General features: G+C 49.2%; 1 protein-coding gene across 1 annotated transcript in view; it reads left to right on the top strand.

Moving 5' to 3' along the window:
* The first annotated feature begins 1,267 nt into the window (after positions 1-1,267).
* Positions 1,268-21,445, top strand: part of LOC145361932 (zinc transporter ZIP10-like) — a 33,391-nt gene continuing 13,213 nt past the window's right edge. Inside the window, exons 1-4 of the mRNA XM_080217916.1 lie at positions 1,268-1,340; positions 15,201-15,723; positions 17,506-17,737; positions 20,152-20,326. Coding sequence (XP_080074042.1) covers positions 15,212-15,723; positions 17,506-17,737; positions 20,152-20,326 — 919 coding nt within the window. The 5' untranslated portion in view covers positions 1,268-1,340; positions 15,201-15,211. The remainder of the gene's footprint in view (positions 1,341-15,200; positions 15,724-17,505; positions 17,738-20,151; positions 20,327-21,445) is intronic.

Genomic DNA, 21,445 nt, shown 5'->3' on the forward strand with positions numbered 1-21,445 from the left:
CAAGGTTCTGTACAACTGCAGCCAAACTTTTGTTACTCCTGTACTCAAATCCTCTTGCAATCAAGGCCAATGTACCATTTGCCTTCCTAATTGCTTGCGGTACCTGCATGCTAGCTTTCAGTGATTTATGAACAAGGACACCCAGGTCTGTTCGGACATCAGCACTTCCCAATCTCTATCCATTTCTGTTTTTTCCTATAAATTTGGAGTCCAGAACGAGGGAAAATCATCACAGAGCCCAGCCCTTCAGGGGTGATGCTAGGAAGCACTTCATTACACAAAGGGGAATGGAACTCTGGATTTCTCTTCCTCCAGAAATATCTGTTGAGGCCAGAAGTCAGTTGGGAATATGGAAGTTGTGTTTCAATGATTTTTGTAGGTAAGGATATAAAGCTTAGGCCGATAAATTGAGTTAAAATACAGATCAGCCATATAATAAGTGGATGGTGGAACAGGCCTGAGGGGCAGAATGGCCTCCTCCTGTTCCTGTGTAACAGGCTCAAGGAGGGGCTGAATGGCCTCCTCCTGTCCCTGTGTAACAGGCTCAAGGAGGGGCTGAATGGCCTCTTGCTGTTACTGTGTAACAGGCTCAAAGAGGGGCTGAATGGCCTCCTCCTGTCCCTGTGTCACAGGCTCAAGGAGGGGCTGAATGGCCTCCTCCTGTCCCTGTGTAACAGGCTCAAGGTGGGTTTCCTCCAGGTGCTCTGGTTTCCTCCACAGCCCAAAAGACGTGCTGGTTAGGGCAGATTGGCTGTGCTAAATTCTCCCTCAGTGTAACCCGAACAGTGTGGGGATTTTCACAGTAACTTCATTTCAGTGTTAATGTAAGCCTTATTTGTGACTAATAAGCAAACTTTACTATCCATGTCACCAACCAAGGCTGAAGACCCTAAAGAGCAGATTTTAAGCTTCTGGCTGTGAAGTACACAGCAGAGTATCAATCAGAGCTTGCTTAAGAACACTCCTTCTGTTCTTAGGTGTAAGTGCTGTGGAGGCAATGCTGTGTTAACTTGCTGCTAGGCGCTGCAACTCTGCTCATTGTCAATGGTATAGGGTGTAAAGTACAATGCCAATCAGTTTACAGCCTAAAGGATCTTCACTTGCATTGCTGCTTGCACGTCAGTGCCTGGACTACACAGGACACAAGGCAGCGTGTTCTTAACAAGCTTCAGCCCACAGAGACACTGGCTGCAGAGTTCAGCTTTGAGTAAGAGAAGAAGGTGTTTGACTGGACTTTTGAATAGGCTTTTCCAGCTGATCAGTGCATTTAAAGGGCTGGCAGCGCCCTCCAGAAAACCCCCCAGAGCTTCAGGATTGCGGCTTAGCGGAGAAAGACGCAGGTAAAAAACTTTCAGTCCCTCCTGACCCATTTAGTGCTTCTTGTCTGCTATTTCACGCCTGTTGTGAGGGGGGGTGGGGTGGGGGCAAATGTCGGCGGGTATAAATGACACGAGGGTTACCATGTGTCCCCGGGGCGGAATGGAGAGGATTGATTGACAGCCGTCAATCCTCTTTTAATTTCCCAGTCACTGGTCAATGTGGAGATGAACTTTAGCTGGAAAATGTCTCAACTTGGCCTCATGATGATGTGGAGATGCCGGCTGTTGTGAGACTTCTTACTTTGGGAAAACACTCAGAGCTGTGTTTCTCTTGGAAGTTCCCTTTTCTGATAAGGTCAGAAACGCCACCAGATTTTCTACCACGGATTACACTTCAAAATGCCAGTTACTTCATCGGTTGTGAAGCTCTGAGGCGCTGCAGAAATGCAAACTTTCTTTTATTGCAAACGCTGGGGAATTTGTTTAAAATGTGTCACACTGCTAATGTGCCTGCCCCTGCATCTCCTAGTCTTGCTGGTCTAAAACAGCTGAATCCAAGCATATAACTCCGTTTTTCCGAAATGCTGAGATGTTTCCTCTTGTGGGACAGACTAGAATAAGGGGACACAGTTCCAGAAGGGAATCTCCCTGAGCTTTGACAAAGAATCATCTGGACTCGAAACATCAGCTCTTTTCTCTCCTTCCAGATGCTGCCAGACCTGCTGGGATTTTCCAGCATTTTTTCTTTTGGTTTCTTTGGCATCCGCAGTAACTTGCTTTTACCCTTTTGGTCTGAGGGAATCTCCCATTTACCATAGAATCCCGACAGTGCAGGGAGGCCATTCGGCCCGTCTCTCCGAAAGAGCATTCAATCCATGCCCAACCCCCAGCTCCCCCACCCCCCCAACTCCATCCACTCCACTCCCCCACCCCCTCCACTCCACTCCCCCACCCCCTCCACTCCACTCCCCCCTTCCACTCCACTCCACTCCACTCCCCCCCTCCACTCCCCCCCATCCACTCCCCCCATCAAGATAAGAGGGGGGCAGTTTAGATCGGAGTTGAGGAGGAACTTCTTCACTCAAAGGGTGGTGAATCTCTGGAATTCTCTGCCCGTTGAAGTGGTGGAGGCTGCCTCGCTAAATAGATTTAAGTCACGGGTAGATAGGTTTTTGGTAGGCAAGGGGATTAAGGGTTATGGGGAGAGGGCGGGAAAGTGGAACTGAGCCACGACAGATCAGCCATGATCTTATTGAATGGCGGGGCAGGCTCGAAGGGCGAGATGGCCTACTCCTGCTCCTATTTCTTATGTTTCTTTTCTTATGTTCTTATAGGAGGGTGCACCCACCCCAAAGCAGGCCACCCAAAGCAAGCTGGGGATACACCACCACCATACATCCTCCTCCTCACCACCTCCCCCCACCCTCCCAGGCCCGACCTTTTAGAGAACACCAGCCAAAGTCATCAAAGAGAACAGGGTGGAGCAGTCAGCAGGCCTGCCTCCACCTCTGCTGCACCAAGGAATGCACTAAGACGTTAACAACATCACTTCTCAGCCTCTAGTGTTCAGTCACAGTAAATATAAAGCACCTTTGTAAGTACTCTTGCTATCCCTGAGAATGGTGTAGTCATCTGCAAACATCGTGCGTTTGCATCTGTGTGCCCTCTTTCTGCGAGGGTGAGCCAGGCTCCCACTCACTGACCACCTCCCTTTGTGAGCCTCACATTCATGTGATGTGGAGCTGACTCGTGATACTTTCTCTACCCTTGTGTTACATCAGGGGAATGTGTCAAACTCTTCACTGGAAGTATCTGCAAAAATGTGTTTGCAATCTCTATTCATTCCTTACAACACAACATGGAGCTAGGCGTGCTTGCTTTCTACTCTAACTACACTTCCCGCTGCCTCGGATAAAAGCAGCCGGCATAATCAAGGACGACACCCACCACCCGCCCCACACACCCCGGGCATTCTCTCTTCCACCTTCTTCCATCGGGAAAAAGATACAAAAGTCTGAGGTCACGTACCGACCGACTCAAGAACAGCTTCTTCCCTGCTGCTGTCAGACTTTTGAATGGACCTACCTTATATTAAGCTGATCTTTCTCTACACCCTCGCTGTGACTGTAACACTACATTCTGCACCCTCTCCTTTCCTTCTCTATGAACGGTATGCTTTGTCTGTATAGCACGCAAGAAACAATACTTTTCACTGTATCCCAATACACATGACAATAATAAATCAAATATTAAGTTGATCTTTCTCAATACCCTATCTGTGACTGTAGCACTACATTCTGCACCTTCTCCTTTCCTTCTCTATGAATGGTATGCTTTGTCTGTATAGCGTGCAAGAAACAATACTTTTCACTGTATCCCAATACATGTGACAACAATAAATCAAATATTAAGTTGATCTTTCTCTACACCCTAGCTATGACTGTAACACTACATTCTGCACCCTCTCCTTTCCTTCTCTATGAACGGTATGCTTTGTCTGTATAGCACAAGAAACAATACTTTTCACTGTATCCGAATACATGTGACAATAATAAATCAAATTAAATCACTAGCCTTGGGGGGGGCGGGGGGGGGGGGGCAGCTGTAAACATCTCTCTAGATGAGACAGTTGCCTTGATTGGTAGTGTCAAAGCACAGGATACGATGGACTGTCCAACATGCCTGCAGCCCAGTGTCTGCTGAAAGTTCCTCATGAAGGTGGCGATGATGACATGCAGGCCTTTGACACAGCGTCTGCCTGCGGAGCTTTCCAGTGACCAGGGTCGAGTCAATCGTGCAGTTTGAAGGTGGGAAGCTGAGATTATTCCCGTTGTGGCCTTCCGGGTCACTGGCATGGAGATCTGAGACAGGAGGAAGGTGGATATATCCCGCTGCCAGTACCTCCATCATCCCAGAATCGTCCAGCTATACCCGTGTCACTGGCATGTCTCCCACGACATGCTTCTCTGCATGGCCATCATCATGTGGGACAGACCCTCACTTCCCGGTTCAGGTTGCTGCCCACACTGCTCGTCATCATCTTATTTATTTATTCGTGTCACAGGTAGGCTTACATTAACACTGCAATGAAGTTACTGTGAAATTCCCCCAGTCGCCACACTCCGGCGCCTGTTTGGGTCAATCCACCCTAACCAGCACATCTTCCGGACTGTGGGAGGAAACTGGAGCACCCGGAGGAAACCCATGCAAACACGGGGAGAATGTGCAGACTCCACACAGACAGTGACCCAAGCTGGGAATCGAACCTGGGTCCCTGGCGCTGTGAGGCAGCAGTGCTAACCCACTGTGCCACCCTATGGACAGTACTGGGTGTTTCAACTCTGTTCCTTCTGCTTTCTCCCCATCTCTCCTGAAGACGCTAACTCAGGGTGTAGCTTCACAGGAAAAGGAGGAGGCCATTCAGCCCCCACCTTGAGCCTGTTACACAGGGACAGGAGGAGGCCATTCAGCCCCCTCCTTGAGCCTGTTACACAGGGACAGGAGGAGGTCATTCAGCCCCCTCCTTGAACCTGTTACACAGCAACAGGAGGAGGCCATTCAGCCCTTCCTCAAGTCTGTTACACAGCAACAGGAGGAGGCCATTCAGCTCTTCCTCAAGTCTGTTACACAGCAACAGGAGGAGGCCATTCTGCCCCCTCCTCGAGCTCTTGTTCAGCTCCATACAACCCATTTTAGAGAACTCTAAGCTGAGGTTTAGGCCAGTTGTTTGATCCTTTCAGCAATGTCCCGGGGAGTCAGAAAGGGGGGAGTGGTTAAAAACTAAAATAAATATAAATATTTTTAAATGGCTCCATCCTCATTATGCCAACAGCCTGGGAACCCAGTGTGCTTTATCTCCTGGCTAGGTGCTTAGTGCAGCTAATGTTCTATAATAGCCTCACGCAAGGCCATTTGCAAGCAATGTCCAGCTGCCTTCCTTTCTTGCCAGGTTTTTCCCTGTTTTCTCCCTCCCTGCTGCTTTTCCTCTCTCGCTGAGGCTTGCACCAGTTTGGCTGCAGACACAATCTTCCTCTTTCTCTTGAGTCACAAGTTGGAGAGTGTGACTGTTCTTGTGCATTGGGAGTGGGGAGGGGAATTCAATCTTTATGTGCCCTTGTCCACAACACTACATCTCACACAGTTTCCTCGCTAGCTAAAATGTGATTTTACATTGAGAAATGAATGATAACTTTTTTTTACAGTTTTATTTCAGACTGGCAAGTTATATAGGGACAGAAGGAGACCATTCAGCCCCTTCTCCAGCCTGTTACACAGGAACAGGAAGAGGCCATTCAGCCCCTTCTCCAGCCTGTTACACAGGAACAGGAAGAGGCCATTCAGCCCCTTCTCCAGCCTGTTACACAGGAACAGGAGGAGACCCCATTCAGCCCCTTCTCCAGCCTGTTACACAGGAACAGGAGGAGACCCCATTCAGCCCCCTTCTCCAGCCTGTTACACAGGAACAGGAGGAGGCCATTCAGCCCCAACCCCATCCAGAGCTTGCTGCATTTGCCCATGGACTGCTTCAGTATCTGAGGAGTCGCGAATGGTCCTGGACGTTGTGCAATCTTCAGAAAATATGACCATCTTGTGATGGAAGGAAGGCCATTGATGAAGCGGCTGATGGTTGGGTCTAGGACACTAACCCTGAGGAACTCCTGTAGTGATGTCCTGGAGCTCAGATGATTGACCTCCAATCACCACAACCATTTTCCTATGTACCAGGCGTGACTCCAACCAGCGGAGGGGTTTCCCTCTGATTCCCATTGACTCCAGTTTTGCTTGGGCTCCTTGATGCCACACTCAGTCGAATGCTGCCTTGATGTTAAGGGCAGTCACTCTCACCTCACCTCTGGAATTCAGCTCTTTTGTCCATGTCCAAGACTGTAATGAGGTCAGGAGCTGAGTGACCCTGGCGAAACCCAAACTAGGTGTCACTGAGCAGGTTATTGCTGAGCAGGTGCTGCTTGATAGCCCTGTCGATGATCCCTTCCATCACTTTACTGATGATCGAGAGCAACCTGGGCAGTAATTGACAGGGTTGGATTTGACCTGTTTTTTATGTACAGGACATAGAATCCTACAGTGCAGCAGGAGGCCATTCAGCCCATCAAATCTGCACCCACCACAATCCCAACCAGGCCCCATCTCCATAACCCCATGCATTTACCCTAGCTAGTTCCCCGACACTAAGGGACAATTTAGCATGGCCAATCCACCTAACCTGCACATCTTTGGACACTAAGGGGCAATTTAGCATGGCCAATCCACCCTAACCTACACAACTTTGAACACTAGAGGGCAATTTAGCATGGCCAATCCACCCTAACCTACACATCTTTGGACACTAAGGGACAATTTAGCACGGCCAATCCACCCTAACCTACACATCTTTGGGACACTAAGGGACAATTTAGCATGGCCAATCCACCCTAACCTACACAACTTTGAACACTAGAGGGCAATTTAGCATGGCCAATCCACCCTAACCTACACATCTTTGGACACTAAGGGACAATTTAGCATGGCCAATCCCCTAACCTACACATCTTTGGACTCTAAGGGGACAATTTAGCGTGGCCAATCCACCCTAACCTACACATCTTTGGATACTAAGGGACAATTAAGCATGGCCAATCCACCCTAACCTGCACATCTTTGGACACTAAGGGGACAATTTAGCACGGCCAATCCATCCTAACTTACACATCTTTGGACACTAAGGGACAATTTAGCACGGCCAATCCACCCTAACCTACACATCTTTGGACACTAAGGGACAATTTAGCACGGCCAATCCACCCTAACCTACACATCTTTGGACACTAAGGGACAATTTAGCACGGCCAATCCACCCTAACCTACACATCTTTGGACACTAAGGGACAATTTAGCACGGCCAATCCACCCTAACCTACACATCTTTGGACACTAAGGGACAATTTAGCACGGCCAATCCACCCTAACCTACACATCTTTGGACACTAAGGGACAATTTAGCACGGCCAATCTACCCTAATCTACACATCTTTGGACACTAAGGGACAATTTAGCACAGCCAATCCACCCTAACCTACACATCTTTGGACACTAAGGGACAATTTAGCACAGCCAATCCACCCTAACCTACACATCTTTGGACACTAAGGGACAATTTGACGCGGCCAATCCACTTAACCAGCACATCTTTGGACCTGGGCACTTTTTCACATTGCTGGGTAGATGTTGTACTGGAAGAGTTTGAAATTTCCATTGGGCCCACAGCAGCTGTGAAAAAGTTCCAGATTCCCGTTCTGCTCTGTGAGGAAGTGCTTCCTCATATCACTCCCCTGAAGGCCTGGCTTCACCTCTATTCTTTGCCTCTATTAACCCCACTGAGTTATTTAAGCAACTTTAACAGCTTGATTAGATCACGTCTCAATCTTCAAGCTGCAAGAGAGTACAAGCCCGGTCTGTGTGACCTTTCCTCAGATTTGAACCTTATCAGCCGGGGGATAGGGAGTTTGGAGAAATACAAGGAAAGGAGCAAGGAATGCAGGGAAGGGAGGTACTGAGGTTAAAGGTCATGGGGAAGGGGCGCAGAAGATAAGGAATATAGTGATTGATTTGATTTATTATTGTCCCGTGTATTGGGATACAGTGAAAAGTATTGTTTCTTGCGTGCTATACAGACAAAGCATACCATTCATAGAGAAGGAAAGGAGAGAGTGCAGAATATAGTGTTACAGTCACAGCGAGGGTGTAGAGAAAGATCAACTTAATATTTGATTTGATTTATTATTGTCACATTTATTAGTACACAGTGAAAAGTATTGTTTCTTGTATGCTATACAAACAAAATGTACTGTTCATAGAGTACTTAGGGGAGAAGGAAACAAGAGAGTGCAGAATGTAGTGTTACCATCATAACTAGGGTGTAGAGAAAGATCAGCTTAATGCGAGGTAGGTCCATTCAAAAATCTGATGATAGCAGGGAAGAAGCTGCTCTTGAGTTGGTTGGGACGTGACCTCAGACTTTAGTATCTTTTTCCGACGGAAGAACGTGGAAGAGAGAATGTCCGAGGTGTGCAGGGAGTCCCTGATTATGCTGGCTGCTTTTCCGAGGCAGCGGGAAGTGTAGACGGAGTCAACGGATGGGAGGCTGGTTTGCACAATGGATTGGGCTACATTCACGGCCTTTTGTAATGGATGGTCACCAGTGAGTGTCAAAGGTACTGGAGGGCTACAGGGGTAAGAGGGGGTGGACGGGTGATAGACTTTGTGGAGAGAGTCAAGGATCGAATGAATGTATAACGTGGATGTGATTTGGAAAGTAAGCAACGTGTGCTGGACACATTTGGAGAAAGTTTACTGAATCAGAAAGTGGCCCCATCAGCTGGGTAACCCATGACTGTCTGAAGAATAAGGATCTCAAGAAAAAAAACCGCTAGCAAGAATCCTACCTTTCAACCGTCTCACACCGTGTGGGTTGTCACATGCTGGAGATCTCTGCAAAGATCCTTTATTGATTCAGTTACCAAGAAGAAACGTATCCACAAAATCACCCCCACCAACAGCACAACCTCCAATCAAGGTCTGTCTTTGGAAAGAGATGTGAAACAACCTCCCTGTCTGCCCTTCCTCATAAAAGACCCCACGGCCATTATTTGAAAGAAGGAAGGGGGACCCTGTTACCCCATTCTGTGGGAGCTTGCTGTGCACAAACTGGCTGGAACCGTTTAGGAGCCTAGGACGTAGGGGCAGGAGTAGACCATGCATGCCTCGGGCCTGCTCCGCCTTTCAATAAGATCATGGCCGATCTAGTTGTGCTGTCAACTCCACTTTTCTGTCTGCCCCCACCCCACCATAACCCCCAACTCTCTTATCTATTAAAAATCTGTCTAATTCGGCCTTGGATAAATGCAATGACCCATCATCCGCTTCTCTCTGAGGGAGATTTCCAGGCTAACCACCCTCAACAGAAGATATTTCTCTTCATAGAAACATAAAAACTAGAAGGAGGAGGAGGCCATTCAGCCCTTCGAGCCTGCTCCTCCATTCATTTTGATCATGGCTGATCATCAAATTCAATATCCTGATCACCCCCTTCACCCCCCCCCATATCCCTCGATCCCTTTAGCCCCAAGAGCGATATCTAATTTCTTCCTGAAATCACACAACGTTTTGGCCTCAACTACTTTCTGTGGGAGTGAATTCCACACATTCCCCACCCTCTGGGTGAAGAAATTTCTCCTCACCTCAGTCCTAAAAGGTTTACCCCTTATCCTCAAACTATGACCCCTAGTTCTGGACTCGCCCCACCATCGGGAACATTCTTTCTGAATCTACCCTGTCTAACCCTGTTAGAATTTTATAAGTTTCTATCAGATCCCCTCTCACTCTTCTAAACTCCAGTGAATATAATCCTAACCGACTTAGTCTCTCCCCATATGACAGAGCTGCCATCCCAGGAATCAGCCTGGTAAACCTTCGCTGTGCTCCCTCTATAGCAAGGACATCCTTCCTCAGATAAGGAGACCAAAACTGCACACAATACTCCAGGTGTGGCCTCACCAACGCCCTGTACAATTGCAGCAAAACATCTCATCTCAGTCTTAAAAAAATTCTTACTCTTAAACTGTGTCCCCTAGTTCTAGTCTCTCCCACCACTGGAAACACCCTCTGGGTATCCACCCTGTCCAGTCCACTCAGGATCTCGAATGTTTCAATAAGATCACCTCTCATTTCTCCAAACTCCAATGGGTACAGACCGAACCTGCTCAGTCTTTACTCTTTAGACAATCCCTTCATTCCAGGAATGAATCGCCTTTTCTAAGCTGCCTCAAACACAATTGTATCTTTTTTTCAAAAGGAGACCAAAACTGTATACAGTATTCTCGATGTGGTCTCACCAAGGCTCTGTACAGCTGCAGTAAAAGGTCCCTATTTTTAATATTCCATTCCCCTTGCAATGAACAACGTTCCGTTTGCCTTCCGAATCACTCGCTATACCTGCACACTAGCTTTATGTGATTCATGTACCGGGACACCCAGATCCCTCTGTACTGTAATCCCTCCCTATTTAAATAGTATACTGCTTTTCCAATCTCCCTGCCAAAATGGACAAGTTCACATTTTCCCACACTACACTCAATCAGCTAACACTGACTATATTTCAAAAGCTACTTCACTGGGCTGCAAAGCACTTCCAGATATCCTGGGGACATTAAAACTCCTCTAGAAGTCATTATAATGCCCATTGTGAGCTTTGACAGCAATGTTTTTGGCATGGTGGGCAGGACAGAGGAAAAGAGTCGCATCACCGCCTGATGTCCAAACATCTGGAGCATCGTCTACAGTTGTGGGCACAGCTGGAATTCCTTTGGGCAAAGGGGACCCAGCAGCTCACCCTACTCCGGGAGTTTGACCTGATTGACTGACAGGCAGGGAGGAGATGGCCTCGTGGTATTATCACTAAACTATTAATCCAGAAAGCCAGCTAATGTTCTGGTGAACTTGGGTTCGAATCCCGCCACAGCAGATGGCGGGAATTTGAATTCAATATAAAAAAATCTGGAATTAAGAATCTACTGATGACCCATTGTCGGAAAAACCCACCTGGTTCCCTTTAAGGAAGGAAATCTGCCGTCCTTACCCCGGTCTGGCCAACATGTGACTCCAGAGCCACACAGCCAATGTGGTTGACTCTCAACTGCCCTCCAAGGGGCAACTAGGGATGGGCAATAAATGCTGCCCCAGCCAGCGATGCCCATGTCCCACGAATGAATAAAAGAAGTGTGGGCAGTCAAACTTGTCGATACAACGCAGAATTTTCAGAATGTGCCTTTTAAGTGGATGATGTTGAAAATACAGGCCGGGGCAAGATTGAGGCAAAGATCAAAAAAGAAGACTGCGACTTGTTTATTTTTTGAGTTTCACAAGAGTTTATAACACCTTTATATCAAGAAACACTTTGTTCTGCATTGACTCCATGCCGTAAACAATGGGCTTTACACAAGACTGGGATTCAATTGCAGGCTATAAAGGCTGAAGGTCACTCAGTGCAAGCAACCTAATTAACGATTAAAGAGGCATTGTGCTCTGCCAGTCGGTGTTTTTCTGTGTTTGCGTTGCACATGTTATCTCAGAAGTTAGCCTCGCCAACATGGCTGGCACACTGCTCCCCGTGGCAAAGTGACAAATCCCCGGCGCCAACCCCCACCTGGGCAAATCGGTCAACTTCCCGCCTTGTTTGTGAACGCTGCCTGCTCAGTGAGTCAACTGGCCTCACCATACTCACCTGAGGAAGGATATACAGGAGGGGGTGCAGAGGAGATTCACTAGGTTGATTCCGGAGTTGAGGGGGTTGCATTGTGAGGAAAGACTGAGTAGACTGGGGCTATACTCATTGGAATTCAGAAGAATGAGGGGAGATCTTATAGAAACATATAAGATGATGAAGGGAATAGATAAGATAGAAGAGGGAGGTTGTTTCCACTGGCGGGTGAAACTAGAACTAGGGGGGAGTGGCCTCAAAATAAGGGGGAGCAGATTTAGGACTGAGTTGAGGAGGAACTTCTTCACCCAAAGGGTTGTGAATCTGTGGAATTCCCCTGCCCCAGTTGAGGCTACCTCATTGAATGATCTTTAAGGCAAAGGAGAGATAGATTATTGAACAGTAAAGGAGTTAAGGGTTATCATGAGTAAGTGGAGCTGAGTCCACCAAAAGATCAGCCATGATCTTATTGAATGGTGGAGCAGGGCTCGAGGGGCTGGATGGCCTTCTCCTGCTCCTAGTTCTTATAACTTTACCCCTTGATTCCCTCAGTACCAAAAAAATCGACCTATCTCAGCCTTGAATATACAATCAAGGCAGCATTGGATCGAGCGTGGTATTAAGCAGCCTCAGCAGAGCTGAGGTCAGTGGGAATCCAGCGGGATTCACTCTCTGCTGGTTGGATCCATACTTGGTTGGGGTGGTTGGAGGTCAATCATCTCAGCTCCAGGGCATCACTGTAGGAGTCCCTCAGGGTTAGTGTCCAAGGCCCAACCATCTTCAGCTGCTCCATCAATGACCTTCCCTCCTCCATAAGGTCAGAAATGGGGATGTTTGCCGATGATTGCACAACATTCAGCACCATTCGTGACTCCTTAGATACTGAAACAGTCCATGTCCAAATGCAGCAAGACCTGGACAATATCCAGGCTTGGGCTGACAAGTAGCAAGTAACATTTACACCACACAAGTGCCAGGCAATGACCATCTCCAACCAGAGAGAATCTAACCGTCGCCACTTGACATTCAGTGGCACTGTCATCACTGAAGCCACCCTCCCCTCCTCCACCCACCCATCCATCAATATCCTGGGGTTACCATTGACCAGAAACCAAACTGGACAAGCTAGAGGCTACAAGAACAGGTCACAGACTAGGAATCCTGTGGTGAGTAACTCACCTCCTGACTCCCCAAAGCCTGTCCACCATCTACAAGGACACAAGTCAGGAGTGTGATGGAATACTCCCCACTTGCCTGGATGGGAGCAGCTCCAACAACACTCGAGAAGCTCGACACCATCCAGGACAAAGCAGCCCCACTTGATTGGCCCCCCATCCACAAACATTCACTCCCTCCACCACCGACGCTCAGTAGCAGCCGTGTGTACCATCTACAAGATGCACTGCAGCAACTCACCAAGGCTCCTTAGACAGCACCTTCCAAACCCACCACCACTTCCATCTAGAAGGACAAGGGCAGCAGATACCTGGGAACACCCCCACCTGCAAGTTCCCCTCCAAGCCACTCACCATCCTGACTTGGAAATATATCGGCCGCTCCTTCACTGTCACTGGGTCAAAATCCTGGAATTCCCTCCCTAACGGCACTGTGGGTGTATGTACACTGCACACACAGACACACACACACACACACACACAGAGGGACTGACTGATGTCCAATCACAATCCTGCAACTCCCTCCCTAACAGCGCCCTGGGTGTACCTACACCGCATGGACTGCTGTGGTTCAAAAAGGCGGCTCACCCACTACCCTCTCAAGGGGCAGTTCGGGATGGGCAATAAATGCTGGGCTAGTCAGGACGCCCACAATCCATGAACGAACTTTTAAAATACTTCACGATGGGGCATCCAGAGCCCCTGGGGCAGAGAATTTCCAAAGATTCACAAACGTCTGGGTGAAGAAATTTCACCTTGTCTCTGAAAGGCCAATACCTTCTGATTTGATTAGATTTGATTTATTATTGTCACACGTATCAGGATACAGGGAAAAGTATTGTTTCTTGCATGCTGCACAGACAAAGCATACCGTTCACAGAGAAGGAAAGGAGAGGGTGCAGAATGTAGTGTTACAGTCACAGCAAAGGTGTAGAGAAAGATCAGCTTAATGCGAGGTAGGTCCATTCAAAAGTCTGACAGCAGCAGGGAAGAAGCTGTTCTTGAGTCGGTCGGTACGGGACCTCAGACTTTTGTACCTTTTTCCCAACAGAAGAAGGTGGAAGAGAGAATGTCCGGGGTGCGTGGCGGGGGTCCTTAATTATGCCGGCTGCTTTCCTGAGGCAGCGGGAAGTGTAGACGGAGTCAATGGATGGGAGGCTGGTTTGCGTGATGGATTGGGCTACATTCACAACCCTTTGTAGTTCCTTGCGGTCTTGGTCAGAGGAGGAGCCCAGACCAAGCTGTGATACAACCAGAAAGAATGCTTTCTATGGGGGGCATCTGTAAAAGTTGGTGAGAGTTATAGCTGATATGCCAAATTTCCTTAGTCTTCTGAGAAAGTAGAGGCGTTGGTGGGGCTTTCTTAACTATAGTGTCGGCGTGGGGGGGGAACCAGGACAGGGTGTTGGTGATCTGGACACCTAAAAACTTGAAGCTCTCTCGACCTTTTCTACTTGGTCCCCGTTGATGTAGACAGGGGCATGTTCTCCTTTACGCTTCCTGAAGTCGATGACTGTCTCCTTCGTTTTGTTGACATTGAGGGAGAGATTATTGTCGCTGCACCAGTTCACCAGATTCTCTATCTCATTCCTGTAACTCTGTCATTGTTTGAGATCTGACCCACTACAGTGGTGTCATCAGCAAACCTGAAAATGGAATTGGAGGGGAATTTGGCCGCACAGTCAGAGGTGTATAAGGAGGGGGCTGAGGACACAGCCTTGTGGGACACCAGTGTTGAGGATGATCATGGAGGAGGTGTTATTGCCTATCCTTACTGATTGTGGTCTGTGGGTGAGGAAGTTCAGGATCCAGGGAGCAGCCGAGGCCCAGGCCACAGAGTTTGGAGATGGATTTTGTAGGAATTATGTTGAAGGCTGAGCTGTAGTCTGTGATTAGGAGTCTGAAATAGGTGTCTTTGATATCGAGGTGTTCCAGGGTTGAGTGTAGAGCCAGGGAGTCTGCTGTGGACCTGTTGCGGTGATAGGCGAACTGTAGTGGATCCAGTAGTCCAGGAGGCTGGAATTGATCTGTGCCGTGACTAACCTTTCGAAGCACTTCGTAATGATGGAGACTGTCACCTGTCTTGGTTCTGAAATCTCGAACTGGGGGCAGCCTCTCAGTGGTTCCCCTGTCGAACCCTCTGACAGAGTTTCCTATGTTTCAGTGTGATCACCTTTCGATTCTTAAACTGAAGTGAAACGCTCTCTCTGATTTTCTCCCAAGCGCCCTGCCCAAAATTTATCCCTCAGTCAAGATCGCAAAAAGATATTTTTCTGCCCAGTAGCGCACTGCTGTCTGCGGGATCCTGCTGTGCGCAAATTGCATTTCCTGCATCACCCCAGTGTCTCGCAAATTGACCTCATTCGCTGTAAAATGCCTCGGCGTGTCTGGAGGTGAGGGAAGGCGCTATGGAAACGCAAAGTCCTTTCTCTCTTTGCTTTTCACTTGCAGGTAGCGGCAGGATGAAGTGGGGGCTGTGGGCTGTTCTCCTCACCGGGTGGCTGGCGGTCTGGACGGTTCACACTCATCACAGCAAAGTCCGCAGGCGAGCCCCCGAAGGTGGAGCCAGGCCTGACCGCGGGCAGGATCAATCGCCCGAAGCAGATTCCGACCACGTCCCCCCGGGCAGGAACAAGATGGCCTCCCACGACGCTCTGACGGAGCAGCGCTACTACCTGCTGCGGCTCTTCGGGCATTACGGCAAGAACGGCAAGCTGTCCTTCGAAGGCCTACGCAAGCTGCTCACCAACCTGGGCCTGGGCGAGCTGCAGGTGCTGCAGATCGAACACGATGACCTAGGCCACGACCATGTCTCCCATCTGGACGCCCTGGACCTGCAGGAGAACGGGCATGTCCACAGTCACACCACCATGGACCACATCACCATGCTGAGGAAGAGTGGCGAGGTGACCAGCCTGAGGCCACACCAGCCACATCTCCCCAAAGCAAGGCCAACTGCAGCCTCCATCTTGAGGTAAGTAGAACCAGCCGGTGTCTCGGGGCGGCCAAGGGGCTCATTTTCACAAAATCTTTGCACAGTAGACATTGGATTTTACCTTCATTCTTATGTGGGCACTGGCAATTGTGCCCATCTCTAATTGCCCTTGAGCTCAGCGACTCAGAGGGGCGGTTGAACCACATCGCTGTGTGTTGGAGGCTCTGGAGTGTAGGCCGGACCAGGTAACGACGGTAGATTTCCTTCCCTGTATGGACGTCAGTGAACGGACGGGTTTACCCAACAGTCGATAATAGTTTCACCGTTACCGAGGCTCGCTTTTATTCATCGGATTTAAATGCTACCAGCTGCCCAGAGGAGATTTGAAGCCCCAGATATTAACCTGTGTCACTACCACCAATTCAATCAGGCTGTTCCGGAACATTCTGTTAAGAAATTAAGTAGGTTCAAAAGGATTTTCCCTTCCAATTATCTGGTATCATCCCACAAATGACCGGGTCTGTTGAACTTGTCTTGGTGCATTTGGGATTGGATGTGAGGTGCCGGTGGGAATCGGAGCAGCTCCCCAACCTCCGACTCAAAAGATCGTAGGTTTGACCCCCCCCACTCCAGAGTTGAAAAGAAAATCCAGGTCAACACGACCAGGGTCAGTGCTGAGGGAGTGCCGCACTGTGTGGGGAGGGTCAGTGCTGAGGGAGTGCCGCACTGTGTGGGGAGGGTCAGTGCTGAGGGAGCGCCGCACTGCGGGAGGGTCAGTGCTGAGGGAGTGCCGCACTGCGGGAGGGTCAGTGCTGAGGGAGCGCCGCACTGCGGGGAGGGTCAGCGCTGAGGGAGCACCGCACTGCGGGAGGGTCAGTGCTGAGGGAGCACCGCACTGCGGGAGGGTCGGTGCTGAGGGAGCACTGCACTGCGGGGAGGGTCGGTGCTGAGGGAGTGCCCCACTGTGGGGAGGGTCGGTGCTGAGGGAGCGCCGCACTGTGTGGGGAGGGTCGGTTCTGAGGGAGCACCGCACTGCGGGAGGGTCGGTGCTGAGGGAGCGCCGCACTGTGTGGGGAGGGTCAGTTCTGAGGGAGCACCGCACTGCGGGAGGGTCGGTGCTGAGGGAGCACCGCACTGCGGGAGGGTCGGTGCTGAGGGAGCACCACACTGGGGGGAGGGTCGGTGCTGAGGGAGCGCCGCACTGTGTGGGGAGGGTCGGTGCTGAGGGAGCGCCGCACTGTGTGGGGAGGGTCGGTGCTGAGGGAGCGCCGCACTGTGTTTGCTCTTCCAGTGAAGAGCTATCCTGGGACACCGGAACCATCATTACTGAAAGCAGTCACTGAATATGGTCATTATGACAGTGCTGTTTGTGGGATCCTGCTGTGCGCAAAGTGACTGCTGTGTTTCCTATGTGATGTCAGTGAGCACCTTTCCAGAAAGTACTTTTCTGGGGCTGTGAGCGGCTTCAGTCTGTCCTGGGGTCGTACAAACTGCAAAATGCAAAGCTGCTCTTTCTTTGTCAAAGCTATCAGCTGCCAGGCTGGTACAATAAACCATTCTGTTTCTGATAAGCATCCTCAGGTTCATGTATACCGCCTACATTGTATTATGTCACCTCAAGGTGCCCATTCGCCTGGAGAGATCCTGGACTGTTCCACCAAGGTGACGCTCTTTCCGTCTGCGTTCGCCCCAAAACCCCACCCGAGGTCAACGAACCTCCACATGATGCGGGCCTCCCCCATGCCCGCTCCGATACCCGCAGCGGGCAGAGCGGGAAACGCCCTCCCTCTGTTTCACTCTGATTGACCCTTTCGTCTGCAGGCCCCTGAAACGAACAAGAGGGAAGAGCAGATCCCCGTCCATTTCAGGCAGACGCAATGTGCCAGGAGACCCGAAAGCAGGCGGCCAAGGAAGGGAGAGGCTTCAGCGGCGCAGCGCGTCCGAACACCATGGCGAATCGCCCAAGGGCTTGCATCACGTGGCCGAACTCCACAGCAACGATGCTGACGACAAACTGCTCAATCATTCAAAATACAACCATCTGCATGAGAATGTGAGTGGTCGGGAGGCTTTTGACTTTTAAATTCTTACAGTTCTGTGTGTAAGTAAGGACAGGGAGGTGGGGGCTGTCAATTCAAATGATCCCTTCATGGGATGTGGACACTGCGGGCAGGGCCGTGTTTGGGAGTGTCTCGCTTGGTGGTATCAGACGGATAGTTAAGAGGCAGCCACATTGCGGGGTGTCTGGAGTCTACGAGTCGTACAGAGCAGAAAAGGCCCCTTGAGTCTACACTGAGCATAACTACCACTAAAATGGCCCATTTTCCTGCACTTGTCCCATATCCTTGAATGCTGTGATCACAGAATCCTGACAGTGGAGAAGGAGACCATTCAGCCCATCGAGTCTGCACCGACCACAATCCCACCCAGGCCCTCTCCCCGTAACCCCACATATTTCCCTGTCAATCCCCCTAGGGTTAATTTAGCACGGCCAATCCATCTAACCCGCATGTCATTGGACTGTGGGAGGAAACCCACGCAGACATGGGGAGAATGTGCAAACTCCACACAGAGAGAAACCCAAGCCGGGAATGGAACCCGGGTCCCTGGCGCTGTGAGGCAGCAGTGCTAACCACTGTGCCACCGCAAACTTGATATTTCAAGTGATCATCCAAATATTTTTGAAAGGTTGTAAGGATTCCGGCTTTCCCAGGCAGTGCATTTTCTAAAACCCCTCTGAATCGCCTCCCCTCACCCTAAAACTCTGCCCCCTCGTGAGTGACCCCTCAACCGAGGGAACAGCTGTTCCCTACTCACCCCGTCCACACCCCTCGTAATCTTTATACGCCTCGATCTCGTACCCCCTTCGCCTTCCCTATTCCAGAGAACACAATCCAACCTCTCCAGTCTTTCCTTATAGCTCAAATACTCCATCCCAGGCAATATCCTAGTGAACCTCCTCTCTAGTGCAATCACAAGTAGATTAGACCAGCAGATCTATTAGTGATTTATTTATGATGGCTGCTAGTTTTTTAATTCCAGATTTATAAATTGAATTTAAATTCCACCAACTGCCAAGGCAAGATTTGAACCCAAGCTCCCGGGATTGTTAGTCCAGCAACAATACCACTACACCACCACACTGTTGGGGAGGCAATAGTCTAATGGTATTACTACTAGACTATTAATCCAGAAACTCAGCTAATCTTCTGAGGACCCAGGTTCGAATCCCACCACGGCAGATGGTGGAATTTGAATTCAATAAAAAATATCTGGAATTAAGAATCTGATGACCATGAAACCATTGTTGGAAAAACCCATCTGGTTCACTAATTTCCTTTATGGATGGAAATCAGCTGTCCTTACCCGGTCTGGCCTACATGTGACTCCAGAGCCACAGCAATGCAGTTGACTGGTTTTGCAGAGTGACTATTTGAAGTTATTTCCACACAACATTACTGTTGTCAATAGAATCTAAGCCAATCTCAAACCAAGACTCAGCTTTTCTTTACTGGAAGAGTTTATTAACTTTGTTCCATTGGCCCATCAAGTCTGCTCCACCATTCAATCAGGAGTGGCACAGTGGGTTAGTGCTGCTGCCTCACAGTACCAGGGACCTGGGTTCGATCCCTGGCTTGGGTCACTATCCATGTGCTGTCTACACATTGTCTGTGTGGGTTTCCTCTGGCTTTTCTCTGAAAGATGTGCTGGTTAGGGGTGCATTGGGCTGTGCTAAATTCTCCCTCAGTGTAACCTGAACAGGAGTGTGGTGACTAGGGATTTTCATGTTAACTTCATTGCAGTATTAATGTAAGCCTACTTGTGACACTAATAAATAAACGAATGCTCCAGTGTCCCAGCTCTCTGCTAGTTATCTTATTCTGGGTAAATCAGTAAAACTAAATAAACAAAGTAAGGGACATGTCCGATTTATATGTGCTCAATGGTCTTAATTAAACAATGCCTTTAACTGTGTATCCTGCCAATATAATTAACAACAGTCAGTCTCAAGTTTTTTTTACACACATCAAATGAAGAAATTCTGAAATTATTACAAAGTATTCTTGATCGAATCCCTACAGTGCAGAAGGAGGCCACTCAGCTCATCAAATCTGCACTGATAACAATCCCACCTATGCCCTATTCCCATAACCCCACACATTTACCCTAGCTAATCCCCCGACTCTTGGGTCAATTTAGCACGGCCATTGCAACCTAACCCGCACATCTTTCGGACTGTGGGAGGAAACCCATGCAGACACGGGGAGGACGTGCAAACTCCACACAGACAGTGACCTGAGGCTGGAGTCGAACCCGGTGAGGCAGCAGCACTAACCCACCGTGCTGCCCTATTATTGCTGTGTGGCGGACCAAAGCTCCAAATGATATCAAATGTGATGATGGAAGTGTAGCTGAGGATGTTCTGAGCGGGATACTGACGGTGATTCATTGTTTTAATGTTGACAGTGCCTGAATGTCACCCAGCTCCTGGTTAACTTTGGCATGGGCAACATGGATGAGATCACCCCAAAGCAATTCACTTATATTTGCCCAGCCCTGCTGTACCAGATTGACAGCCGGGTTTGTATCCAGCACCATGACTGGCTGGACATTGAGCAGCAAGACACAGTCTCTAAAGCAGGTGAGTGCCCTGGCTAATCTCCCTTTTCTCCATACCTCTTGTACCATCCTGAACAGTAAGATGGGCAAGGTACCAGCTTCTGCCAACTGGATTGTGATTATGTCTGGTTAAACTCCATTTAGTGAGGTGTAATAATCTTTCGCGTTCGTGATAAACCGCATATTTATGGCTTCTGCCTAGCTCTTCCCAGTAAAGCCTTAACGCAAAAGATTACCTGTGCTTTGATTGATTACTAATGCCTGCTGTTCCCTGTAATCTCACCGGATGGATAGTCCGAACTTTTACAAGGACCGTTCAGTGAGGACACAGGAAATCGGAGCAGGAGTGGGCCACTAGACACCTCGAATCTGCTCCACTGTTCAATAATATCAGATAAGAACATAAGAACATAAGAAATAGGAGCAGGAGTAGGCCATCTAGCCCTTCGAGCCTGCCCCGCCATTCAATAAGATCATGGCTGATCTGTCGTGGCTCAGTTCCACTTTCCCGCCCTCTCCCCATAACCCTTAATCCCCTCTCTTATCAAAAACCCATCAACCCGCGTCTTAAAAATATTTAGCGAGGCAGCCTCCACCACTTCAACGGGCAGAGAATTCCAGAGATTCACCACCCTTTGAGTGAAGAAGTTCCTCCTCAACTCCGTTCTAAACCGCCCCCCCTTTATCTTGAGGCTGTGCCCCCTAGTCCTACTGTCCTTTCTGAGCGGGAAGAGTCTCTCCACCTCTATCCTATCCATCCCATTCATCATCTTATATGTCTCAATGAGATCTCCCCTCATTCTTCTAAACTCCAACGAGTACAAGCCTAGTTTATTCAGCCTCTCCTCATAGCTCAACCCCCTCAACTCCGGTATCAGCCTAGTAAACCTCCTCTGCACTCCCTCCAAGGCCAAAATATCTTTGCGCAGGTGCGGCGCCCAAAACTGCACACAGTACTATGTAAGCCTTACTAATAAATAAACTTTACTATCATACCTGTCCGCTCCCCATATCCTCCAGTTTCCCTAAGTATTGAAAGGACCCATCAGTCTCAGGGTAGACACCGGAGCATCAACAGCCCCTCCCAAAATCCCAAAAATCCACAAACCCTCGGAGCGAAGAGATTCCTCCTCCACTCCGT

Source organism: Carcharhinus amblyrhynchos, chromosome X (assembly GCF_965287045.1).
Source record: "Carcharhinus amblyrhynchos chromosome X, sCarAmb.v2.hapA, whole genome shotgun sequence".
NCBI lineage: Eukaryota > Metazoa > Chordata > Chondrichthyes > Carcharhiniformes > Carcharhinidae > Carcharhinus > Carcharhinus amblyrhynchos.